Source organism: Schistocerca americana, chromosome 2, assembly GCF_021461395.2.
Source record: "Schistocerca americana isolate TAMUIC-IGC-003095 chromosome 2, iqSchAmer2.1, whole genome shotgun sequence".
NCBI lineage: Eukaryota > Metazoa > Arthropoda > Insecta > Orthoptera > Acrididae > Schistocerca > Schistocerca americana.
This window is the reverse complement of record NC_060120.1, coordinates 659,976,948-659,998,302: the sequence shown is the minus strand read 5'-3', so window position 1 is coordinate 659,998,302 and position 21,355 is coordinate 659,976,948. Positions and strand designations below refer to the sequence as shown.

The 21,355-nt window shown below is 38.3% G+C and overlaps 1 protein-coding gene across 2 annotated transcripts in view; it reads left to right on the top strand.

The window, feature by feature from the left end:
• LOC124594825 (F-box/LRR-repeat protein 15) overlaps positions 1–12,539 on the top strand; it is a 32,653-nt gene extending 20,114 nt beyond the window's left edge. The window contains exons 5-6 of one of the 2 annotated variants that reach the window (XM_047133269.1): positions 10,773–10,849; positions 12,114–12,539. In XM_047133269.1, coding sequence (XP_046989225.1) covers positions 10,773–10,849; positions 12,114–12,160 — 124 coding nt within the window. In that variant the 3' untranslated portion in view covers positions 12,161–12,539. Of the gene's footprint in view, positions 1–10,772; positions 12,025–12,113 lie in introns of those variants that run through there. The other variant, XM_047133268.1, reaches the window with a different exon arrangement.
• Positions 12,540–21,355: the final 8,816 nt, after the last annotated feature.

The following is a 21,355-nucleotide window of genomic DNA, read 5'->3' as shown; positions in this document are numbered from 1 at the left end:
GAGTTATGTGTGGAGCCTGTGATAGCAAAAGAAGAGCATTTTGCAGAAGCAACAGATTTGCACTTTTAGGGATGGGATTTCACTGCGTGAAAATTGGACAAAATGCATTTTTAATTTGAAACAAAAGGCATAGTTAATTCTTCTTTGTAAAACATACATCCATTTTTGTGAAATAAAGTTAAGTGCCAACAGAGGGAAATAACAAAGGGCATTTTTATGTAATATATTAGTTAGTTTTTCACATAAGGACCAAAATGAAAATTTGAAGAGGTGTAGGACATTCAGTTTCATCGTAAGAAGAGATGCTTGATGAATGTAGCAAACCAGTTGTAAACATGTTGGAAAATTAAAGGTGTTTTGGATTACTTGTTGATATAAAATTAATAAAAAATAAAATAAAAAACAATCATTGTGAATGTGCTGAAACAATAATAAATTAGCTATGTACACCATAAGCATCATTCTCATTTTTACACGTGTATACATCCGTAGATTGTCAAATCTTCGTTCATTGTAGTCCTTAGGCATGGCAATTAACACAGACAAAAATTATTCACTGTACAAAAGTGATTAAATTTATGTGCAGGTTTATCCATATGCATCTTTCGGGCATTTATTTAAGCATAATAGTGACAGGTTTTCAAGGGGAAGACATTCTTGTATGGATCTAACTTGAGTCTGACAAAAGAAGTCTTTGATAATCTAACCATGGAAGTAAAAATTTACAATAAATCTTTAAAATATTTTAATCTGAGTTAGTGTTTCTTCTTGACGGTTACTGTAATACATGTTAGCTCTTGGGTATAAATACTCAGTTAAATAGCTGTGTATCATCGCCGTATAGCTGTAAATGTGTATGAGGTCTGTTGAAAAAATTCTGCAGCTTTTCCCACAAAAATTTTTATGTTTACCTTTCACTTATGGTGCATGGTCTCCTTCTAAATACTCTCATCCACAATTGTTTCACTGTTCCCAATGCCATTTCCACTTCCGGAAGCAATCTTGGTCCACCTCTTGCTGGATTGTGCAATGTGCCATCCTTTTTGTGGGGTTTTCAACTTTGGAAGAAGGGAAAAAGTATGCAGGGGCGAGGTTTGGAGAGTACGGAGTATGAGGCAGCTCAATGATATCATTTTTTGTGCAGTAGTCATGCACCAGCATAGATGAATTTGTGGATGTGTTATTATGATGCGAAAGCCATGAATTGTCTCACTACATTTCAGACCATTTCCTTCTCACATTTTCTTGCAGGCATTACAATGTGTCATGATAGTACCTTGGATTAACAATTTGTTCCTGTGGCACAAATCATTATGAACTAATCCTTCAAAGTCAAAGAAAACTATCAGTGTGACTTTGACATTTGACCTGATATGAAGAGCTTTTTTTGGTCTCTGAGAACCTTTCCCGACCCATTGTGAAGATTGAACCTGGTCTCAACATCATAACTGTAGAATGTGTCATCACCAGTTAAGATTGAGCCTTGGTCTCAACATCATAACCGCAGACCAACATGTCACCACCAGTTAAGATTCTCTTAAGGAACGTCTCATTCTCATTTGTGCGATCCAAAAGCTCTTCACAGATTGTGAGGCAAAGGTCTTCCTGGTCTTGACTCATGAGCCGTGGGATGAACTTAGTGGCAACACAATGCATTACACGAAGCTGTGTCAGGGTTTCATGACATGATCCAACTGAAATGTTACATTCTTCTGCAATCACTTGGACAGTCGGTCTTCGATTGGCAAGCACAATTTCATTGATGTTCCTGTCTTGAGCACCGACAATAAGTGTCGAATGGTGTCCTGATCGAGAATCATCTTTAACTGTGTGGCTATTTTTAAACTATGTGAACCATTTGTACCTCTGAACAGCTTAAGCACTCGTCACCGTAGGCTTCCTGCATCATTTGGTGTGTCTGTCTGTAAAGGTTGTCTTGAATTTCATGCAAAATTTAATGCAGAAGTGTTGCTCCACTAACTCTGCCCTCCCGAAATTCGCAAACTGTGTGACACAACATTCTACTCAATACAGCAAACAATAACTAATGTAACTAACAGGCATACGATAATGAAACTTCTCGCAGCCACACATTAAACACAGGCGTATTCAGGGGTGCCAACCACATTTCACTCCATCTCACCATTGATGCGGAATTATGAATGTTCCAGAATTTTTTGAACAGGCCTCGTACTGTATTTACCCAATAATAAGACTAGACATTTTTCCCAAATTTTTCGTTTGAAAAATACATTGTCATCTTACAGTCGTAGATTGAACTACTACTGCCGAGGTCAATCTTTTTACGTTGTGTGATAGTTTTTATAGGCGTTATCGTACATTTACATTTTGGCAATTGAGGCTGTGTGGAAATTTGTTTGGAAGAATTTGGAAAGTGTGTGTAGTGTCACAAGATTATTAACATTGGTATTCATATGCTTGCCACTAGTGCAGTCACAGGCAATGTATAATTTGACTAACATTTGGGATAAGCTGGATGGGAGAAACTATTCACATGCAAGGCTTTCTCAGAAGTGATGTACTTGTCCAGCACTACATTTCGAGTAAGCCAAGCGTGACACTGACACCAGCTTCTCCCATGGCTGAGTGGACGCATGGAAATCGCAGAAACAATAGCTAAATATTTCACTCACTGCAATTTTAAGGTGTCCTCTTAGGCCGTGGCCTGAGTGCAATGGGGCGGGCAGCCTTGAATAGGATTTCCCCTGCAGTGAGCAAGACAAGCCTCTTTGAGGACATGGAATTGTCTGGAGAGACACGTTTCGGGAGACGCATGCAGTTAACTATAGCAGTGTCCAATGGACCATGCACATGTACCACAAACCAATTCGTGTTTCTTGAGCATGTGGCAAGCGGTGACACACATCTTGTGCAGAAATTATCACAATCGTATAAGAAAGGCTAGAAATTTGGCAGGCTGATCAGTCCCAGTATAAAAGCAAGTCCATTGGAAGAAAGACATTTAATGAAATAGTACTGAAGCTTCATATTGATCGTAAGTAAACATTTTTCTTGTGTAATTCTGTTTTGAGAAAAGTAACTAACAAATGTGTTGCACATTTGTTAGCACTAGTGATGAACTATTATTTCATCTACTCAGATCAATCTTTTACAATTTTCATGCTGTTTTCGATCATATTGTAATGTGGGATACTATTTCCATCACATTCTGTAATGATGATGTGTAATGGATCTGCTGTTTCGATTATAAGACACACATGTTGTACATTTGTCTTTAAAGGTTTTCTTAATATACACCATTTTCCTCACAAAATTCCAACTGCATGTTCAACACACTTTAAAGCATGAGAATGGCATTGATTGAAATAACCTTCTTTTTGTCATTCAGAGCTCTTTCTGTGAACAGATGCTTTAAATTTGGTGTCAGTGGGTAAGCCTCATCTGCTATAAAAACATGTAACAGAGGACTTGTGGTGTGAGGCATTATTTATAGTGGTGGTATAAACTGGACACAGCAGCTCCAGTGGCCCTTCTGAGATCATCTTGCAGTTCTCTTGCAGTATCTGTACAATACCACAATGGAGAGATGACCAGATACCGGTCTTCATTTGGGACTGTAATGCATTGGCGACCTTGTCGAAATCTCCTTGTGTACTGACCTGTCTTCCTGCAGCATTTCAGACATTCTTGTGTATCCATGGAATTTATCAGCATCTGATTGTAAACTCACATACAGTGTGTTAAACTCTCCAAACAGCTCTCTGTTTTGCTAGAATACTTGTATTCCTTCCCCCCGTGAACCATGGACCTTGCCGTTGGTGGGGAGGCTTGCGTGCCTCAGCAATACAGATGGCCGTACCATAGGTGCAACCACAACGGAGGGGTATCTGTTGAGAGGCCAGACAAACGTGTGGTTCCTGAAGAGGGGCAGCAGCCTTTTCAGTAGTTGCAGGGGCAACAGTCTGGATGATTGACTGATCTGGCCTTGTAACACTAACCAAAACGGCCTTGTTGTGCTTCGAACGGCTGAAAGCAAGGGGAAACTACAGCTGTAATTTTTCCCGAGGGCATGCAGCTTTACTGTATGCCGAAATGATGATGGCGTCCTCTTGGGTAAAATATTCCGGAGGTAAAATATTCCCCCATTCGGATCTCCGGGCGGGGACTACTCAGGAACTGACGTTCTACGGATCGGAGCGTGGAATGCCAGATCCCTCAATCGGGCAGATAGGTTAGAAAATTTAAAAAGGGAGCGGGGTAGGTTAAAGTTAGATATAGTGGGAGTTAGTGAAGTTCGGTGGCAGGAGGAACAAGACTTCAGGTCAGGTGAATACGGGATTGTAAATACAAAATCAAATAGGGGTAATACAGGAGTAGGTTTAATAATGAATAAAAAAATAGGAGTGGCTACTACAAACAGCATAGTGAATGCATTATTGTGGCCAAGATAGACACGAAGCCCACGCCTACTACAGTAGTACAAGTTTATATGCCAACTAGCTCTGCAGATGATGAAGACATTGATGAAATGTATGATGAGATAAAAGAAATTATTCAGGTAGTGAAGGCAGACGAAAATTTAATAGTCATGGGTGACTGGAATTTGAGAGTAGTAAAAGGGAGAGCAGGAAACATAGTAACTGAATATGGATTGGGGGTAAGAAATGAAAGGGGAAGCCATCTGGTAGAATTTTGCACAGAGCATAGCTTAATCATAGTTAACACTTCGTTCAAGAATCATAAAAGAAGGTTGTATACATGGAAGAAGCCTGGAGATATTAGAAGGTATCAGATAGATTATATAATGGTAAGACAGAGATTTAGGAACCAGGTTTTAAACTGTAGGACATTTCCAGGGGCAGATGTGGACTCTGACCACAATCTATTGGTTGTGACCTGTAAATTAAAACTGAAGAAACGGCATAAAGGTGGGAATTTAAGGAGATGGGACCTGGATAAACTGACTAAAGCAGAGGTTGTACAGAGTTTCAGGGAGAGCATAAGGGAAAATTGACAGGAATGGGGGAAAGAAATACAGTAGAAGAAGAATGGGTAGCTCTGAGGGATGAAGTAGTGAAGGCAGCAGAGGATCAAGTAGGTAAAAAGACAAGGGCTAGTAGAAATCCTTGGGTAACAGAAGAAATATTGAATTTTATAGATGAAAGGAGAAAATTTAAAAATGCAGTAAATGAAGTAGGCAAAAAGGAATACAAACGTCTCAAAAATGTGATCGACGGGAAGTGCAAAATGGCTAAGCAGGGATGGCTAGAGGACAAATGTAAGGAAGTAGAGGCTTATCTCACTAGGGGTAAGATAGATACTGCCTACAGGAAAATTAGAGAGACCTTTGGAGAAAGGAGAACCACTTGTATGAATATCAGGAGCTCAGATGGAAACCCAGTTCTAAGCAAAGAATGGGAAAGCAGAAAGATGGAAGGAGTATATAGAGGGTCTATACAAGGGCGACGTACTTGAGGACAATATTATGGAAATGGAAGAGGATGTAGATGGAGATGAAATGGGAGATATGATACTGTGTGAAGAGTTTGACAGAGCACTGAAAGACCTGAGTCGAAACAAGGACCCCGGAGTAGACAACATTCCATTGGAACTGCTGACGGCCTGGGGAGAGCCAGTCCTGACAAAACTCTACCATCTGGTGGGCAAGATGTATGAGACAGGCAAAATACCCTCAGACTTCAAGAAGAATATAATAATTCCAATCCCAAAGAAAGCAGGTGTTGACAGATGCGAAAATTACCAAACTATCAGTTTAATAAGTCACAGCTGCAAAATACTAACAGGAATTCTTTACCGATGAATGGAAAAACTGGTAAAAGCCGACCACGGGGAAGATCAGTTTGGATTCCGTAGAAATATTGGAAAACCTACGTTTCTAGCATTTGTAGGCATAGTGAAAGATTTTGGCAATGTTGACTGGAATACTCTCTTTCAAATTCTAAAGGTGGCAAGGGTAAAATACAGGGAGCGAAAGGCTATTTACAATTTGTACGGAAACCAGATGGCGGTTACAAGAGTCGAGGGACATGAACGGGAAGCAGTGGTTGGGAAGGGAGTGAGACAGGGTTTTAGTCTCTCTTCGATGTTATTCAATCTGTATATTGAGCAAGCAGTAAAGGAAACTAAAGAAAAATTTGGAGTAGGAATTAAAATCCATGGAGAAGAAATAAAAACTTTGAGGTTCGCCGATGACATTGTAATTCTGTCGGAGACAGCAAGGGACTTTGGAAGATCAGTTGAACGGTATGGGCAGTGTCTTGAAAGGAGGATATAAGACGAACATCATCGAAAGCAAAATGAGGATAATGGAATGTAGTCGAATTAAGTCTGGTAATCCTGAGGGAATTAGATTAGGAAATGAGCCACTTAAAGTAGTAAAGGAGTTTTGCTGTTTTGGGACCAAAATAACTGGTGATGGTCGAAGTAGTGAGGATATAAAATGTGTACTGGCAATGGCAAGGAAAGCGTTTTTGAAGAAGAGAAATTTGTTAACATCGAGTATAGATGTAAGTGTCGGGAAGTAGTTTCTGAAAGTATTTGTATGGAGTGCAGCCATGTATGGAAGTGAAACATGGATGATAAATAGTTTGGACAAAAAGAGAATAGAAGCTTTCGAAATGTGGTACTACAGAAGAATGCTGAAGATTAGATGGGTAGATCACATAACTAATGAGAAGGTATTGAATAGAACTGTGGAGAAGAGGAGTTTGTGGCACAACTTGACAGGAAGAAGGGTCTGGTTGGTAGGACATGTTCTGAGGCATCAAGGGATCACAAATTTAGCATTGAAGGGCAGCGTGGAGGGTAAAAATCGTAGAGGGAGATCAAGAGATGAATACACTAAGCAGATTCAGAAGGATGTAAGCTGCAGTGGGTACTGGGAGATGAAGAAGCCTGCATGGGATAGAGTAGCATGGAGAGCTGCATCAAACCAGTCTCAGGACTGAAGACAACAACAACATTGTATTCCTTAGACTGAATTAATCAGTGTTCAGAAATGTATTTTCCTCCAGTATCAAATCAGTTAGCAATGCATCAGACTCCATAGTTTGATCTCTGTGGAACACTGCTTCTCATCCCTGAACAAAGAAATGCTACTCAGGGCACTGCAGTGTTCACTCGCATTCTGACATCAGTGAGCAGTCTGTCCACTCCTGCCATGATACGGTCAGGCCGTAGCCTTATGTTCCTTGAAAATTGCGACATGTTCGGAAAGAAACAGCAAAATTTTTGTGACAAACAAGGAATATTTAAATATAATTGCTGTTTGTTTCATTCGGAGCAATTGAAGCTGTACTCTTAGGTCCTTCCCTGACAACAGCCTTGGAAATCGTAAAATTTTTGAAAAAATTGCCAAATATTTGGGACAAGCTGGTCTTTTCACTCACAGCAGTTTTATCCTTAGTTTTCTAATCAACCTTAAGCAACAAAATCAAAGAAACTCGTTCCTAAGAGGGGGTGGTGTTATATGTAAGTAATGTTGAATATTGCAGAACATACTTGTATTACATTCATCAGAAAGTCCCAGAATGTGTTAAAAACATTAAAACTGAAAAAAAGTACATATAGACAGTTTGCGAACCTACTTCTTTCACTTTCATAACCCACATTCTTTACCACTACGTTGCACCAAAGACATGAATCTTAGAACATCAGTGCTGTTTGTTTTCGTATCTCTTGAAAGTTTTTACCTCCATTGCATCATTTATTGACGTTTAACTAAAAGAAATTGTACCATGGGTGATGTCCTAGTGAGATCACTTCAGTGCGATGTTGCTGTGAAATGGCAGAGTGACAGTAATAATAAGACAAAAACAGTGAAAGAAGACTGAACCAGTAAGGCATCTGTCATATTGAGTCATAAGTCATTTTGACATTGCTTTCCATAGCTGCTTTTAGGGTGAAGATTGGAGGTAAATGGATAAGGTGAGCAGCGCAGGCCTCAACAGTGGCATGCAGGCCAAAGATATTGAGAGAATGAGCACCATAACGGTGCATCAAGAAGGTTAGGGTCTACTCTAACCTCCTTCAGCTGCATAGATGTTGTTCTTTTTCTATTTGTTAATTGCTTTTTTGGATTGTAATTGTTAATTGTTTTTCTGCATTGATTCTAGAAAGTTGTTGGAAAAATTATAATACTTATTAATTACATCCCCTCAGCAAAATGTTACATTGATTTTAACAAAATATAGTACACATTAGTAAAAGAAAAAAACTTAAATAGTTTGATACTAGTGAAGAAAGATAGATCACAACTTAATTTTTTGTCTGAGTTAACTGCCTTTTCATTTGTAGTCAGACTTGAATTGACTTCAAAATTGGACAAATACTCAGTTATAGTATATATTTCTACAGAAGGCGGTTAAAGAGTAGATAGGGGCCATTGGTGTAGTGACATGTTGATGACTAGTTGATGTTCACTGCAAGGTATGAGGGGGGGTGCTGGTTCTATGCCATCAGTGCGAGAGCAGCATGCAAACAATGTGTTTGGAAGCAAAAGATGGACGAAAATGTTGTTACATTCTCATCAGTATAGATGTGAAATCTGCTATGTATTCAGAAAAACAACTGTGTTCTCAGGTCCCAAGTAATGACAACCTTGAACATCACTTTGGAAGAAATGGCCAAATATTTCTGACCACCAAGATCATAAATTTCTTTGCTGTCTGTATATAGGAATACGAAGGCTCTTTTCTCGCGTTTCATGAAACTGTGATCTCAGATAATGATACCAGTGATAATAATGATGATGATTAAAAATAGTAGTACCATAGAAAACTGGCTTAGATAGTAGCAAAGAAGAAAATGAAAATAAAAGTGAATGCAAATCATTTCTTTTTGTTTATTTTATTCCTTTTTGTATTTTAAAATTGTAGACTATTAGTAAATGGCATAAGTTTAGAATAGGTCTAATGTTAACTTCTTTAGGCAGATACTTTATTTCAGTGAAACAAAGTAAAAATTAAATTTTCTCAATGAGCATCTTTAAAAAAGGGGTTTGTCTTTTATTCACGGTCATCTTATACTCATTGAATACGATAATTACTTTCCTCAATGCCATGTTGCTCATGATAGTGTGTGATGTACATGCAATCTGCAAAACATATAACCAACTATTTAACTAACTGGAAGCAGCAATGGGCAAGTGATTAGTATGCTGACATATGATAAGCAGCTTTGTGAACTTTGACCTCCTAATATACGTGTTCCTGGCAGAAAACTTTCGAAATTTTGCTTTGTTTCTATGTAATTGTCACTTTTTTAAAAATGTTTTGGTTTGGAGACTTTCTCGTGTGTTTATCTTAAAAGTCTAAGGATTGTAAATTTAATACATTATGGTTTTTGACAAACAAGGTAATATTATGCTTCACATTTTCTTCTAGTTTTCGTCTAGCAAATATTTTGCTTGTAGCATTGAGAGGAATGCACATCATCAACAATAGGCAAGTGCTGATACCCTGGAACTTCTTATCATCACGTGGTGTATTTCTTGGTTTATATGCTTTGTTTGGTGGCTGTTCATCAGATCCACTTACATAGTTTTCACTAGAAGGTGAAATAGTTAGCACTTACCCAGTCACCTGTCGGAAACCCACCAACTCTTCTACTTTGGGTTCGTCTAACAAAGCTACAATTTCCTCATTAGTAAGTCCTAAAAATAAAAAATAAAAAACTACCCTATTGTGACAATACTGTGTAAAGATAATGGTAATATGACATACCTATTCTGTAATCTGCTCCAAATAGTAACCATAGACATTGACTGGAATGAGCACACACCAGAAACAGTCCCAACGTGCGTAATTGTGCATATGGAAGTTACAGTAATCATAGCTATGAAAATATTTAAAATGATTTCACAGATTCAGTTTTAATTACTTGTGTAGACATTTCGATTCTGGAACTCATTTTTTTTTTTCAAATGTGGTAAGTAATACACAATTAAACTTTCCTTGATGCAGATGCTCCCAGTCAGCCATCTTGAAAATTTCTGAAGTTTAAGACACAGTTTCTTGGGTCTGTAGCAAGATATCAGTATGTTTTGGGTTATATACAAAGCAGCAATTCCTGCACAATTGTTTACCTAAGGGCTCTACGACATATTGCAACGATATGATGCTTCAATGCAAATAAACCACGCCCATGCAGTTGTGTGTGCCAGGTCCAGAAAGGTTGGCAATTTTGTTCCCTAAGGGGGGAAATACATAAACATTTCATAAACTCTGAATTCACCTTTCATTTTAACAGAAAACAGGTCCTAACTCTCTTGATACATGAAATTAAATGATATACTGGGAATAGCATACTAATGCAGAGAATGAACATTCTGGTATAATGAATCCTTTGAAAGACTACTTGAGAATAATCAGACAGAAAAGTCTCTGTGTTCTTAAGTTTCATATATCAAATGAGTGGTAACAGGCCCTCTTTTCATGTATGATGATAACATCACAAGCTGCCATAAATAAATTTAACATGAATTTAAAAAATTATCATAAATCTTTAGCAGTTATCCTGAAGCATCTTGAAAATGAAAGTTCACTTGTATTAAAAAAGTATTTTTATGATTTGTAATTAAGCAAATTAACAGATACTGTATCTGTGTTTGGACAGTTAGTATATAATACGAGTAACGATTATTTGATAGTAGTAAGGAAGAGTAGTATTACATAGCAATATTAATGGATACATGGTTATAAACACTTCATAAATTATGTTTCTTCTGTTAATTTGTTATGTTGCTTAATCACCTCTTTGGTACTTTTCAGAGTGGTTGGTGAATACTGCCGTAACTTGGAATCCCTCCTTGTCAACGATTGCCGTTCTGTCAGTGAAAGGAGTTTAGGTAATCTACGTACCAGGATGTTTATTGATAGGCCCAGGTATCAAATTGTTCCAATAAGAAGTCTCAATTTACAGGTGTAACTTACCTGGCTTCTAAGATGTGAAATAATGACTTCAAATGAGTACTCTGTGAAAGGTTATTAATTTATATTAGTGTTGCTCAATGCTATAGCTCCCAGGAAAATGTATTACATTGACTTTTGAGAGATGCCTGTCTGCCTTCATGATCATTGTGTGAAATGATCAAATCTGTAACCTAAGAGTTGTAACTGCAAGGAATTAGTTCCTGTGTGTTTCATCAAGTAAGAAAGACAAACTATCGGAAAGTAACATCCACACGATGCAGGTTTATTTATACTTCATTTCGATATCATAAAGTAATATGACATGAAGACAGCAAGCTGCTTTATTGCTGATGGAAAGAAGCCATTGCTGCTTTCTGAAAAAAAAAGTATTTAATATGAGATCTGAAATGGTTTTTCATAGCAATAGAGTACACAGTTAGCTGTTTAGTCCATGGCAATGACTGCACAAAAAATATTACCACATTTCTTGTAAGATTACACTTTTCTTTTTCATTGTAAATCCAATTCAAGATGTTAGTATTACATGGTGATTTATTTGTGTCTTTTGTTTTTAGGCTGTGATTGTGACTGAAATAATCTTGTGTGTAACTGCCATTAGTTTGTACAAATTGGAGTAGCAGACTATTCTGATTCATTTATAGCTACAGTTACACATAAAGTGCACTGCTAGCAAGCTGTTACTAGCTAGTGATAGATTCAAGTAAGAGGTCATGTATTTTTTTTCCATATTGATTATCCTGTCAAGCAATTGTGGTGATCCATTAGTGTTGAAAGCAGAATCAGAGGAATATAAAATAGCATAATGCCGCAGTAGTACATAGAGTATTGTCTTGAGAACTGTGGATGATACTGGAAATGTAGATTGGTTTTCATGCATGACCATGATGCCATATGAGTTACCATGGATTTCAGTTTTGGTTCTGACAGCTTAATTTGAATATAAATGGCTCTTGAAAAATGTAGACTGTCCATACAGTATGTAGTTTCTCATACTGTCGAAAGAATGGTTTATCTGTTTTGCCATATCTGTAAAATCAAAGACAATAAGAATGATGTCCAGCAGAAGAAATAAATATATAATTGAAGTTTTTATTCAGATTATCATTTTATTATTTAGTACCGTATGGATAGTGCATAGAGACTTGATAAATCATACATGGTTCCACATTTTTGTTACAGACACATTAACAGCTTATAAGCTTGTTTGTAAACATACTCTGTGGTGATGTGCTGCCAGCTAAGGTGTCACCAAGCAATTGTTTTGAGAGCTGCCAAGTAGTGACAGTTGTCAACAATGACCTTAGAGATAGTATAAGTATTTTTTGTGGTTACAGTATAAGAATAGATCTGAATGCTATTGAAGTGGTCCTCAGGCTGCTTAGTTGTGTTAATAAAATATCTGTTCCCATGAACAGAATAATGACAGTCTTTTAGTAAGCACCAAAGAGTACAATAAATCAACTGTAAGGTAAGTTGGAAATAGTGGTCTGAAGTTAAGACAAGCACAAGATACTTCATGCACAAGAAAACTCAGCTAGTTTGAATTTAACTGAAATTCATATTGCAGGCAGTAAATGAACTGAAGCATTCATTGTCCTCAGAATGTACATTTTATTCTGTGGATTACTTCATGCAAGTTAAAAGCATAGTAAAACGAGGGTGTTTTTTTTTGTTTTTTTTTTTCCCGTAGCTATTTATGATAATTTAAATTAGATTTATTTGCTTTTTTATAGACAGTGTCACCTGTTACCATAGTAATTGGTCTAGTTTACCAAGTTCTGTCACAAGCATACCAATAAAACTTTCACTGGCTTGATTTCTAAGGTCCATTCTCAATGTAACACATACTAATGAGGGAAAACATTATGACCACCTGTCTAATAGCAGGTTTGTCAAACGCTAGAACACAGTAAGAAGAAAAGTGATGAAAAAATGATGAAATATCGCATGTAAAAGAATATTGATTTGTTATGTTATTGAACTTCCACTGCTATGGGTGTGAATCCTGAACCCTTCCTGGTCATGCTTACAAAGTGTTATGAATTTATTTGTAAAAGTATAGACAGTGGAAATTAGTGTTCTGTGGTGCCTTTCCCACTCCAAGTTTGCCCGTTTCACATCCTATCCCCCTTAAATGCATGCTGTAACTGCCATGAACGTCAGTTACCTTTGGGATTGGATGTGGGGTGTAGATGTTGGTCAAGAATGCTCTTAAGGTGACAGACACCATCATCAGTACCTCACTGAGTTTGAACGAAGTCATGTAATGGAGCCATGAGAAGCTGGATGTTCCTTCTGTGTTATTGCAGAAAATAGTGGCAGGAATGTAGCCACTGTGCATGTTGGCTGGCAGTAGTGGTCACAAGAATGTACGGTTGCAAGGAGACTGGTCTCTGGGTGTTCACATAGCATGATAGTGTTCAGAGTATGGCTGTGTCTCATTGTACTACATTTGTAGCTTCAGTTTGAGCAGAAGTTGGTACCACAGTGTCGTGTCAAAGTTTTACAAATTGGTTACTTCAAGGGCAACTCAGAGCCACAAGGACAGCTCGGAGCCAGGTGCCCTGTAGTGTACACTTCACTGACCCCAAACCACCAACATTTGCGACTTAAGTGATGTCCTCATTGAAGGAGTGGGTGGAGGCATGTTGTGTTCCCTGATGAAAGCTGGTTCTGCCTTGTAGCCAGTGATGTCCATGTGTTGGTTAAGAGGGCAGTTGAGAACCTGCAAGCAACCTGTGCTCGTGCTAGACACACTGGACCTATACATGGAGTTTTGGTCTGGAGTAGGATTTCTTTTGCACTCTTGTGGTTATCGCATGCATCTGGACTGTAAATTTGTACATCAGCCAAGTGATTTGCCATTCATGAACAGCATTCCAGGGGGTGTTTCCCAACAAGATAATGCTCTCCCCTATACAACTGTTGTTGCAACCCAAATTGCTCTACTATATGTCGACATGTTGCTTGGCCTGCTCGATCACCAGATCTATCTCCAGCTGAGCACAAAATGGGACATCATTGGACGACAACCTCCAGCATCATCTACAAACAGCATTAACCATACCTGATTGACCAACCAAGCGTAGCGGGCATGCACACGCATGTGCACACTTGCGTGCATGTGTGCGCGTCCTCTGCCCCCCCCCCCCCCACACACACACACACTAGTCCAACTGGGTTGAACAGCAGTCTTGGTCGTAGTGGTAAGAAGAAACATGGACGAGGTGTGGGGTTGTGATGAATAGACCGCTACTCCGTGGCTAGTTAGTATGTGTGTGGGAGAAGTGTTTGATAGCTATGGGGATGAGGCAGAGAAAATATTTTTCTGGGTAATGAAGGGAGGATAGTGTTAGTGTGCGAAGGCCTTGAAAATATGTTCACCATACCGTGTTTCATGCACCTCTTCTATATTCCTATCACCTACCTAGTCCAGTCAAGATTTGAGAGTTCGTTAAAACTGTGACATCTGAAGATGACCGATTGCTAAATTTGGAAGTAATAATATAAAACTACATATGATTGTGCCTGTAAATAAATTTTTTAATAAATATAGCAATCTGTGTTGTTTTCCCAAGATAAAGAATGTCGTACTTAATTTATAATTTTGCAACCATCATCTACAAAACCCTACCTCTCTACCCTTAACTTTCTCTTCTGTGCTGGTTGAATGGTACTTGTAATATCTTTAAACTGAGTAAATTAAATATTTTTTAAGTTTATACATAAATTAATTCTTTTACTTAAAGACTCTAATCTATTTAGATATGAGGAGCATCTTGAAATTAACCTCCACTTTCATGTGGAATGGGAAATAGCAGGGGAACAAAACAGTTACTACCCTGACTCATGTAGTAAGTCACTGTGCTCAGAGATGGGATAGTGAGGAAACTATTATTTTTCATTCTCCAATAGTGTAACTTCAAAGTGAGCATTGCAATTGTTAAAACCACTAAATGTGAAGCTCTTTATGCAATACAGTTAATTATGGCACAAAGTCTCAAACCTGTCGTCATTCATTGCAAAATTTATGCTGTGTATGAACTGAATGTGATGCTGTGTGGATGTGTTTTAAGTGTCAGGAGAATGCAAAGATGAATGTTTGTGATAGTGGCAGACATGGCCTGTGCATCTTTAATGCTCATTGGCATTGTTTGTCTTGCAGGGAAGGGTGGTTGCAGTTGTCACACACTTATGGCATTAACCGATTACTGTTCTCATCTTTCAAGAGAATTAATTAAATTGTGGGGAGGATATGAGAAGCAGAAAATACTTTGGTGGGAAGAGAGAGGGGAAGAAAACTTAAGTTCAGGTTGCTTCTGGTGTTCCACAAAACAGTCACACTGCAGAAAATGTTACAGGTTTGCAAACTTGTGCAAGGATTTGCTAGTCTAGCTAATCTGCAAAACCTACAGCAGAATTTTTTAAAGTCGATAAATAGATTTTATTTTCCTAGACGTGTAGCACAGAAATTTCCAAACACTTGTAGAAGCAACTGATAGGCTGCCCATATGATAGGTCACATACTGACTGTCAGTTGATAGGTACAACTGATAGGGCTGTTGTATGCACTTGTTAAGGTGAGTCCTGTTCGATCCAGAAGACCTAACATATGGAAAGATTATCAGTGTTTGGTAATTTTTGTGCTACACATCTAGGAACAACAACTGGTATAGAAAAGTGATGAAAAATTTCAGGAATCAAACATTTCACATTATCTCAAGTGTTGGACAGCTTTCCACTGATACTTAAAGTGGTTTATGTGAGACTGTGACAAAAAAATTATGGTACTGGGATTTCTGTGCCACTTCCAAAACTCCTTTCTGAGAACCACAAACCTCAGTGGATGATAACTTGTCTGGACTTCTATTTTCATTGTGATACAGAAGGGGAAGGTTATTGAACGTAACCACTGAGAGGGGAAGCACAGTGGTTAGCACATAGGACTCACATTTGAGAGGATGACTGTTCAAACCTGTGTCTGGCCATCCGAATTTAGGTTTTCTGTGATTTCCCTGAATCACTTAAGGCAAATGCTGGATTGGTTCCTTCATAAGGGCATGGCTGCTTTCCTTCTCCATCCTTTCGTAATCCAAGTTTTCCTTCTCCATCCTTCACTAATCTGAGCTTGTGCTCCGTCTCTAATTACCTCAATGTCAACAGGCATTAAACACTAATCTCCTCCTCATCCTAATGAATAGAAACAAGACTAGTGATAAGATGTGTCTCCTATGCCATCATGGAGCCAAAAAGCAGTCATTGGGGTGGTGAGACTGCCTCGCACAAAAAAGTCAAATTCCTGCAAGCCACAAGTCGCCACCATTTTTTAAGATGCTAAAGGAATCTCATTAAATGAATTTTATGAAAAATAATCGGACAGTCAGATTCAAAAGCCTACTGTGAGAAGTTAAGAGAGCAGAAGAGCTATTCAAAACAAATGATGACAGCCTGTTGATTACCAGTGCCATGTTTTTGCATGACTGTACCCAACCACATGCCTCTTTAAATATGAGAATTCTCTCTGAGTGGGGTGTGTATGAACATTCAGCATATAGCCCAGTTGTGGCTCCAGTCAATTTCTGTTTCTTCGTACACCTCAAAAACTTGGTCAGCTCCCAGCAACTTGAGTCTGACAAAGAGCATAAAGATGCTGTCTTGGGCTGGCTGCAGTCTCGGGGTAAAATTTTATGCAGAGGAAATTAGCCAGCTCTTAAGGAGATACGATAAATGATTAAATTGATTGGTGATTATGTAAAGAACTAAAACAGAGTTCTAGTTTTACACACAAACACACACACACACACACACACACACACACACACACACACACACACACACACACAAAGTAGTACTCCTACAAAATAATTTTGGACGATATGAAAGTGGACAGTTTGTAATATTACTAAAAGACTAGTTTTTTCCATCATAAATACATTATGATTTGTATGAACATAATCTGGTTTCCCATGTTACACATGTTTATTTTTGAAAAAAATTTCTGAGGTGTAGGTTGTTGGCACTGAGGTGAGTAATATGTAGATGATAAAACAGTTTAAATGTCCATTAATCTCAGTGTTTTAATGGCGCAGTGTGCTACTGTTTCCAATATTTTCAATAGCGAAACGCCATTTTCTTCCTGTGATCTGTGAATAGTCTCACATGTTTTATTTTGATAATTCCTCCATTGCAGCTTGCAATGTTTTATGGTATGCAAAGCTCTGTCTGAGATATAGGCACATTTAGTGAGTGCCTAATTACAAGGAAAAGCGTTGCATCTCCTTGAAGGAACTGAAGAAGAGTAGAAACTCAAGTCATTATCAGTGTTGTTTTGTAGCTATGTATTGAAACCATACAAGGCTCTCTAATCTATAAAATGCTATCAAGGACACGAAAAACTCAACTCTGTGATAATGTCTTAGATCTACCCGGCAGCATGCTTGTTGAGGGGTCTGTGCAACTTAGTGTTAATTGAGTTTCCTATCCCTTCAACTAAAAATTTATGTTAGTACAAGTTTTAGAGTATAGGGTTTCATAACTAAAAATCGTGTGGTTCCTGAAGAGGGTCAGCAGCCTTTCCAGTAGTTGCAGGGGCAACAGTCTGGATGATTGACTGATCTGGCCTTGTAACACTAACCAAAACGGCCTTGCTGTGCTGGTACTGCGAACAGCTGAAAGCAAGGGGAAAGTACAGCCATAATTTTTCCCAAGGGCATTCAGCTTTATTGTATGGTTAAATGATGACGGCATCCTCTTGGGTGAAATATTCCAGAGGTAAAATAGTCCCTCATTCGGATCTCCGGGCAGGGACTACTCAGGAGGACATTGTTATCGGGAGAAAGAAAACTGACGTTCTACGGATCGGAGCGTGGAATGTCAGATACCCTAATCGGGCAGGTAGTTTAGAAAATTTAAAAAGGGAAATGGATAGGTTAAAGTTAGATGTAGTAGGAATTAGTGAAGTTCGTGGCAGGAGGAACAAGACTTTTGGTCAGGTGAATACAGAGTTATAAACAAAAACTCAAATAGTGGTAATGCAGGAGTAGGTTTAATAATGAATAGGAAAATAGGAATGTGGGTAAGCTACTACAAACAGCATAGCAAACGCATTATTGTGGCCAAGATAGATACGAAGCCCACGCCTACCACAGTAGTACAAGTTTATATGCCAACTAGCTCCACTGATGACGAAGAGATGGATGAAATGTATGATGAGAAAAAAGAAATTATTCAGATAGTAAAGGGAGACAAAAATTTAATAGTCATGGGTGACTGGAATTTGATAGTAGGAAAAGGGAGAGGAGGACACACAGTAGGTGAATATGGATTGGGGGTAAGAAATGAAAGAGGAAGCCGGCTGTTAGAATTTAGCACAGAGCAAAACTTAATCATATCTAACACTTGGTTCAAGAATCATAAAAGAAGGTTGTATACATGGAAGAACCCTGGAGATACTAAAAGGTATCAGATAGATTATATAATGGTAAGACAGAGATTCAGGAACCAGGTTTTAAATTGTAAGACATTTCCAGGGGCAGATGTGGACTCTGACCACAATCTGTTGGTTGTGAACTGTAGATTAAAACTGAAGAAACTGCAAAAAGGTGGGAATTTAAGGAGATGGGACCTGGATAAACTGACAAAACCAGAGGTTGTAGGAGCTTCAGGGAGAGCATTAGGGAACGATTGACAAGAATGGGGGAAAGAAATACAGTAGAAGGAGAGTGAGTAGCTTTGAGAGACGAAATAATGAAGATAACAGAGGATCAAGTAGGTAAAAAGACGAGGGCTAATAGAAATCCTTGGGTAACAGAAGAGATATTGCATTTTATTGATGAAAGGAGAAAATATAAAAACGCAGTAAATGAAGCAGGCAAAAAGGAATACAAACGTCTCAAAAATGCGATCGACGGGAAGTGCAAAATGGCTAAGGAGGGATGGCTAGAGGACAAATGTAAGTATGTAGAGACTTATCACACTAGGGGTAAGATAAATACTGCCTACAGGAAAATTAAAGAATTTGGAGAAAAGAGAACCACGTGCATGAATATAAAGAGCTCATAAGGAACCCCCGTTCTAAGCAAAGAAGGGAAAGCGGAAAGGTGGAAGGCGTATATAGAGGGTCTATTCAAGGGCGATGTTCTTGACGACAATATTATAGAAATGGAAGAGAATATAGATGAGGATGAAATAGGAGATATGATACTGCATGAAGAATTTGACAGAGCACTGAAAGACCTAAGTTGAAACAAGGCCCCAGGAGTAGACAACATTCCATTAGAACTACTGACAGCCTTGGGAGAGCCAGTCCTGACAAAACTCTACCATCTGGTGAGCAAGATGTATGAGACGGGCGAAATACCCTCAGACATCAAGAAGAATATAATAATTCCAATCCCAAAGAAAGCAGGTGTTGACAGATGTGAGAATTATCGAACTATCAGTTTAATAAGCCACGGCTGCAAAATCCAAACATGAATTCTTTACAGATGAATCAAGAAACTGGTAGAAGCCGACCTCGGGGAAGATCAGTTTGGATTCCGTAGAAATATTGGAAAACCTATGTTTCTAGCATTTGTAGACTTAGTGAAAGCTTTTGATAATGTTAACTGTAATAATCTCTTTCAAAATCTGAAGGTGACAGGGGTAAAATACAGGGAGCAAAAGGCTATTTACAAATTGTACAGAAACCAGGTGGCAGTTATAAGAGTCGATTGGCATGAAAGGGAAGCAGTGGTTGGGAAGGGAGTGAGACAGGGTTGTAGCATATCCCCGATGTTTTTCAATCTGTATATTGAGCAAGCAGTAAAGGAAACTAAAGAAAAATTTGGAGTAGGAATTAAAATCCATGGAGAAGAAATAAAAACTTTGAGGTCCGCCGATGACATTGTAATTCTGTGAGAGAGAGCAAAGGGCCTGGAAGAGCAGCTGAACGGAATGGACAGTGTCTTGAAAGGATGATAAAGGATGAACGTCAACAAAAGCAAAACGAGGGTAATGGAATGTAGTCAAATTAAATCGGGTGATCCTGCAGGAATTAGATTAGGAAATGAGACGCTTAAAGTAGTAAAGGAGTTTTGCTATTTGGGGAGCAAAATAACTAATGATGGTCGAAGTAAAGAGGATATAAAATGTTGACTGGCAATGGCAAGGAAGGTGTTTCTGAAGAAGAGAAATTTGCTGACATCGACTATAGATTTAAGTGTGAGGAAGTCGTTTCTGAAAGTATTTATATGGAGTGTAGCCATATAGGGAAGTGAAACGTGGACGATAAATAGTATGGACAAGAAGAGAATTGAAGCTTTCAAAATGTGGTGCTACAGAAGAATGCTGAAGATTGGATGGGTGGATCACATAACTAATGAGGAGGTATTGAATAGAATTGGGGAGAAGAGAAATTTGTGGCACAACTTGACTAGAAGAAGGGATCGGTTGGTAGGGCATATTCTGAGGCGTCAAGGGATCACCAATTTAGTATTGGAGGGCAGTGTGGGGTGTAAAAATCATAGAGGGAGACCAAGAGATGAATACACTAAACAGATTCAATAGGATGTAGGTTGCAGTAAGTACTGGGAGATGAAGAACCTTGCACAGGATAGAGTAGCATGGAGAGCTGAATCAAACCAGTCTCAGGACTGAAGACAACAACAACAACAACAACAACAACAACAACTGAAAATCTAGTGCTAGTGGCAAACTAGAAATCTGATATGTGTGTACATTTGTGTAGTAGAAATCGGTGACAGAGCCAATTGAGGAGTGATGTATTGGAAGCAGACATGATTTTTGTATACCTAGTGATAAAATGGCAGTAAATCGTACAGTGTGTTTCAGATAAGGTGTTTCCTCTGTAACTTACAAAATAAAAAGTAAAATGGATATTTATTTAAATAGGTAAATGTAAGAAATGTTATTCTTTCTGCAGAATTATGAACTTCAGTGTTTAGTTATTTTCCGGAGTGTTACAGCAATAAGATAAAACTTTTTAAATGGAACTTCATTTTTGTATCATGTAGTTGATGCAGAAGGACAATTGATAATTAAAGAGAGAAATTGATGTAGAAGTAAAATAGTTTGGAGGAGAAGTTTTGTACTGTGTCTTTCGGTTGACACCCCAGTATTGCATTTAATGATGGTGTGTCTGCTTGAAAGTGAAAGGGGTGAAAAGCCAGCTAAAATCTTTTCGTGGATGGTTATGGTAAAAGTTGTTGGAACTACAGGAATTTTTATTAGTGGGTAAAACAGTTGAAAAATTGTTGAACCTCAGTGAATGATGAGCAGCTTCCTGTCCATTGGATTGGAGCATCAACTGCTTGAAATCCACACTGACGACATCATTTGTGGACCAACATGCAGTTCATAACATTATCATTAATGAGCTAAAGTACAGCAAAAAAAAAAAAGTTAAAGCAACTACACATGGA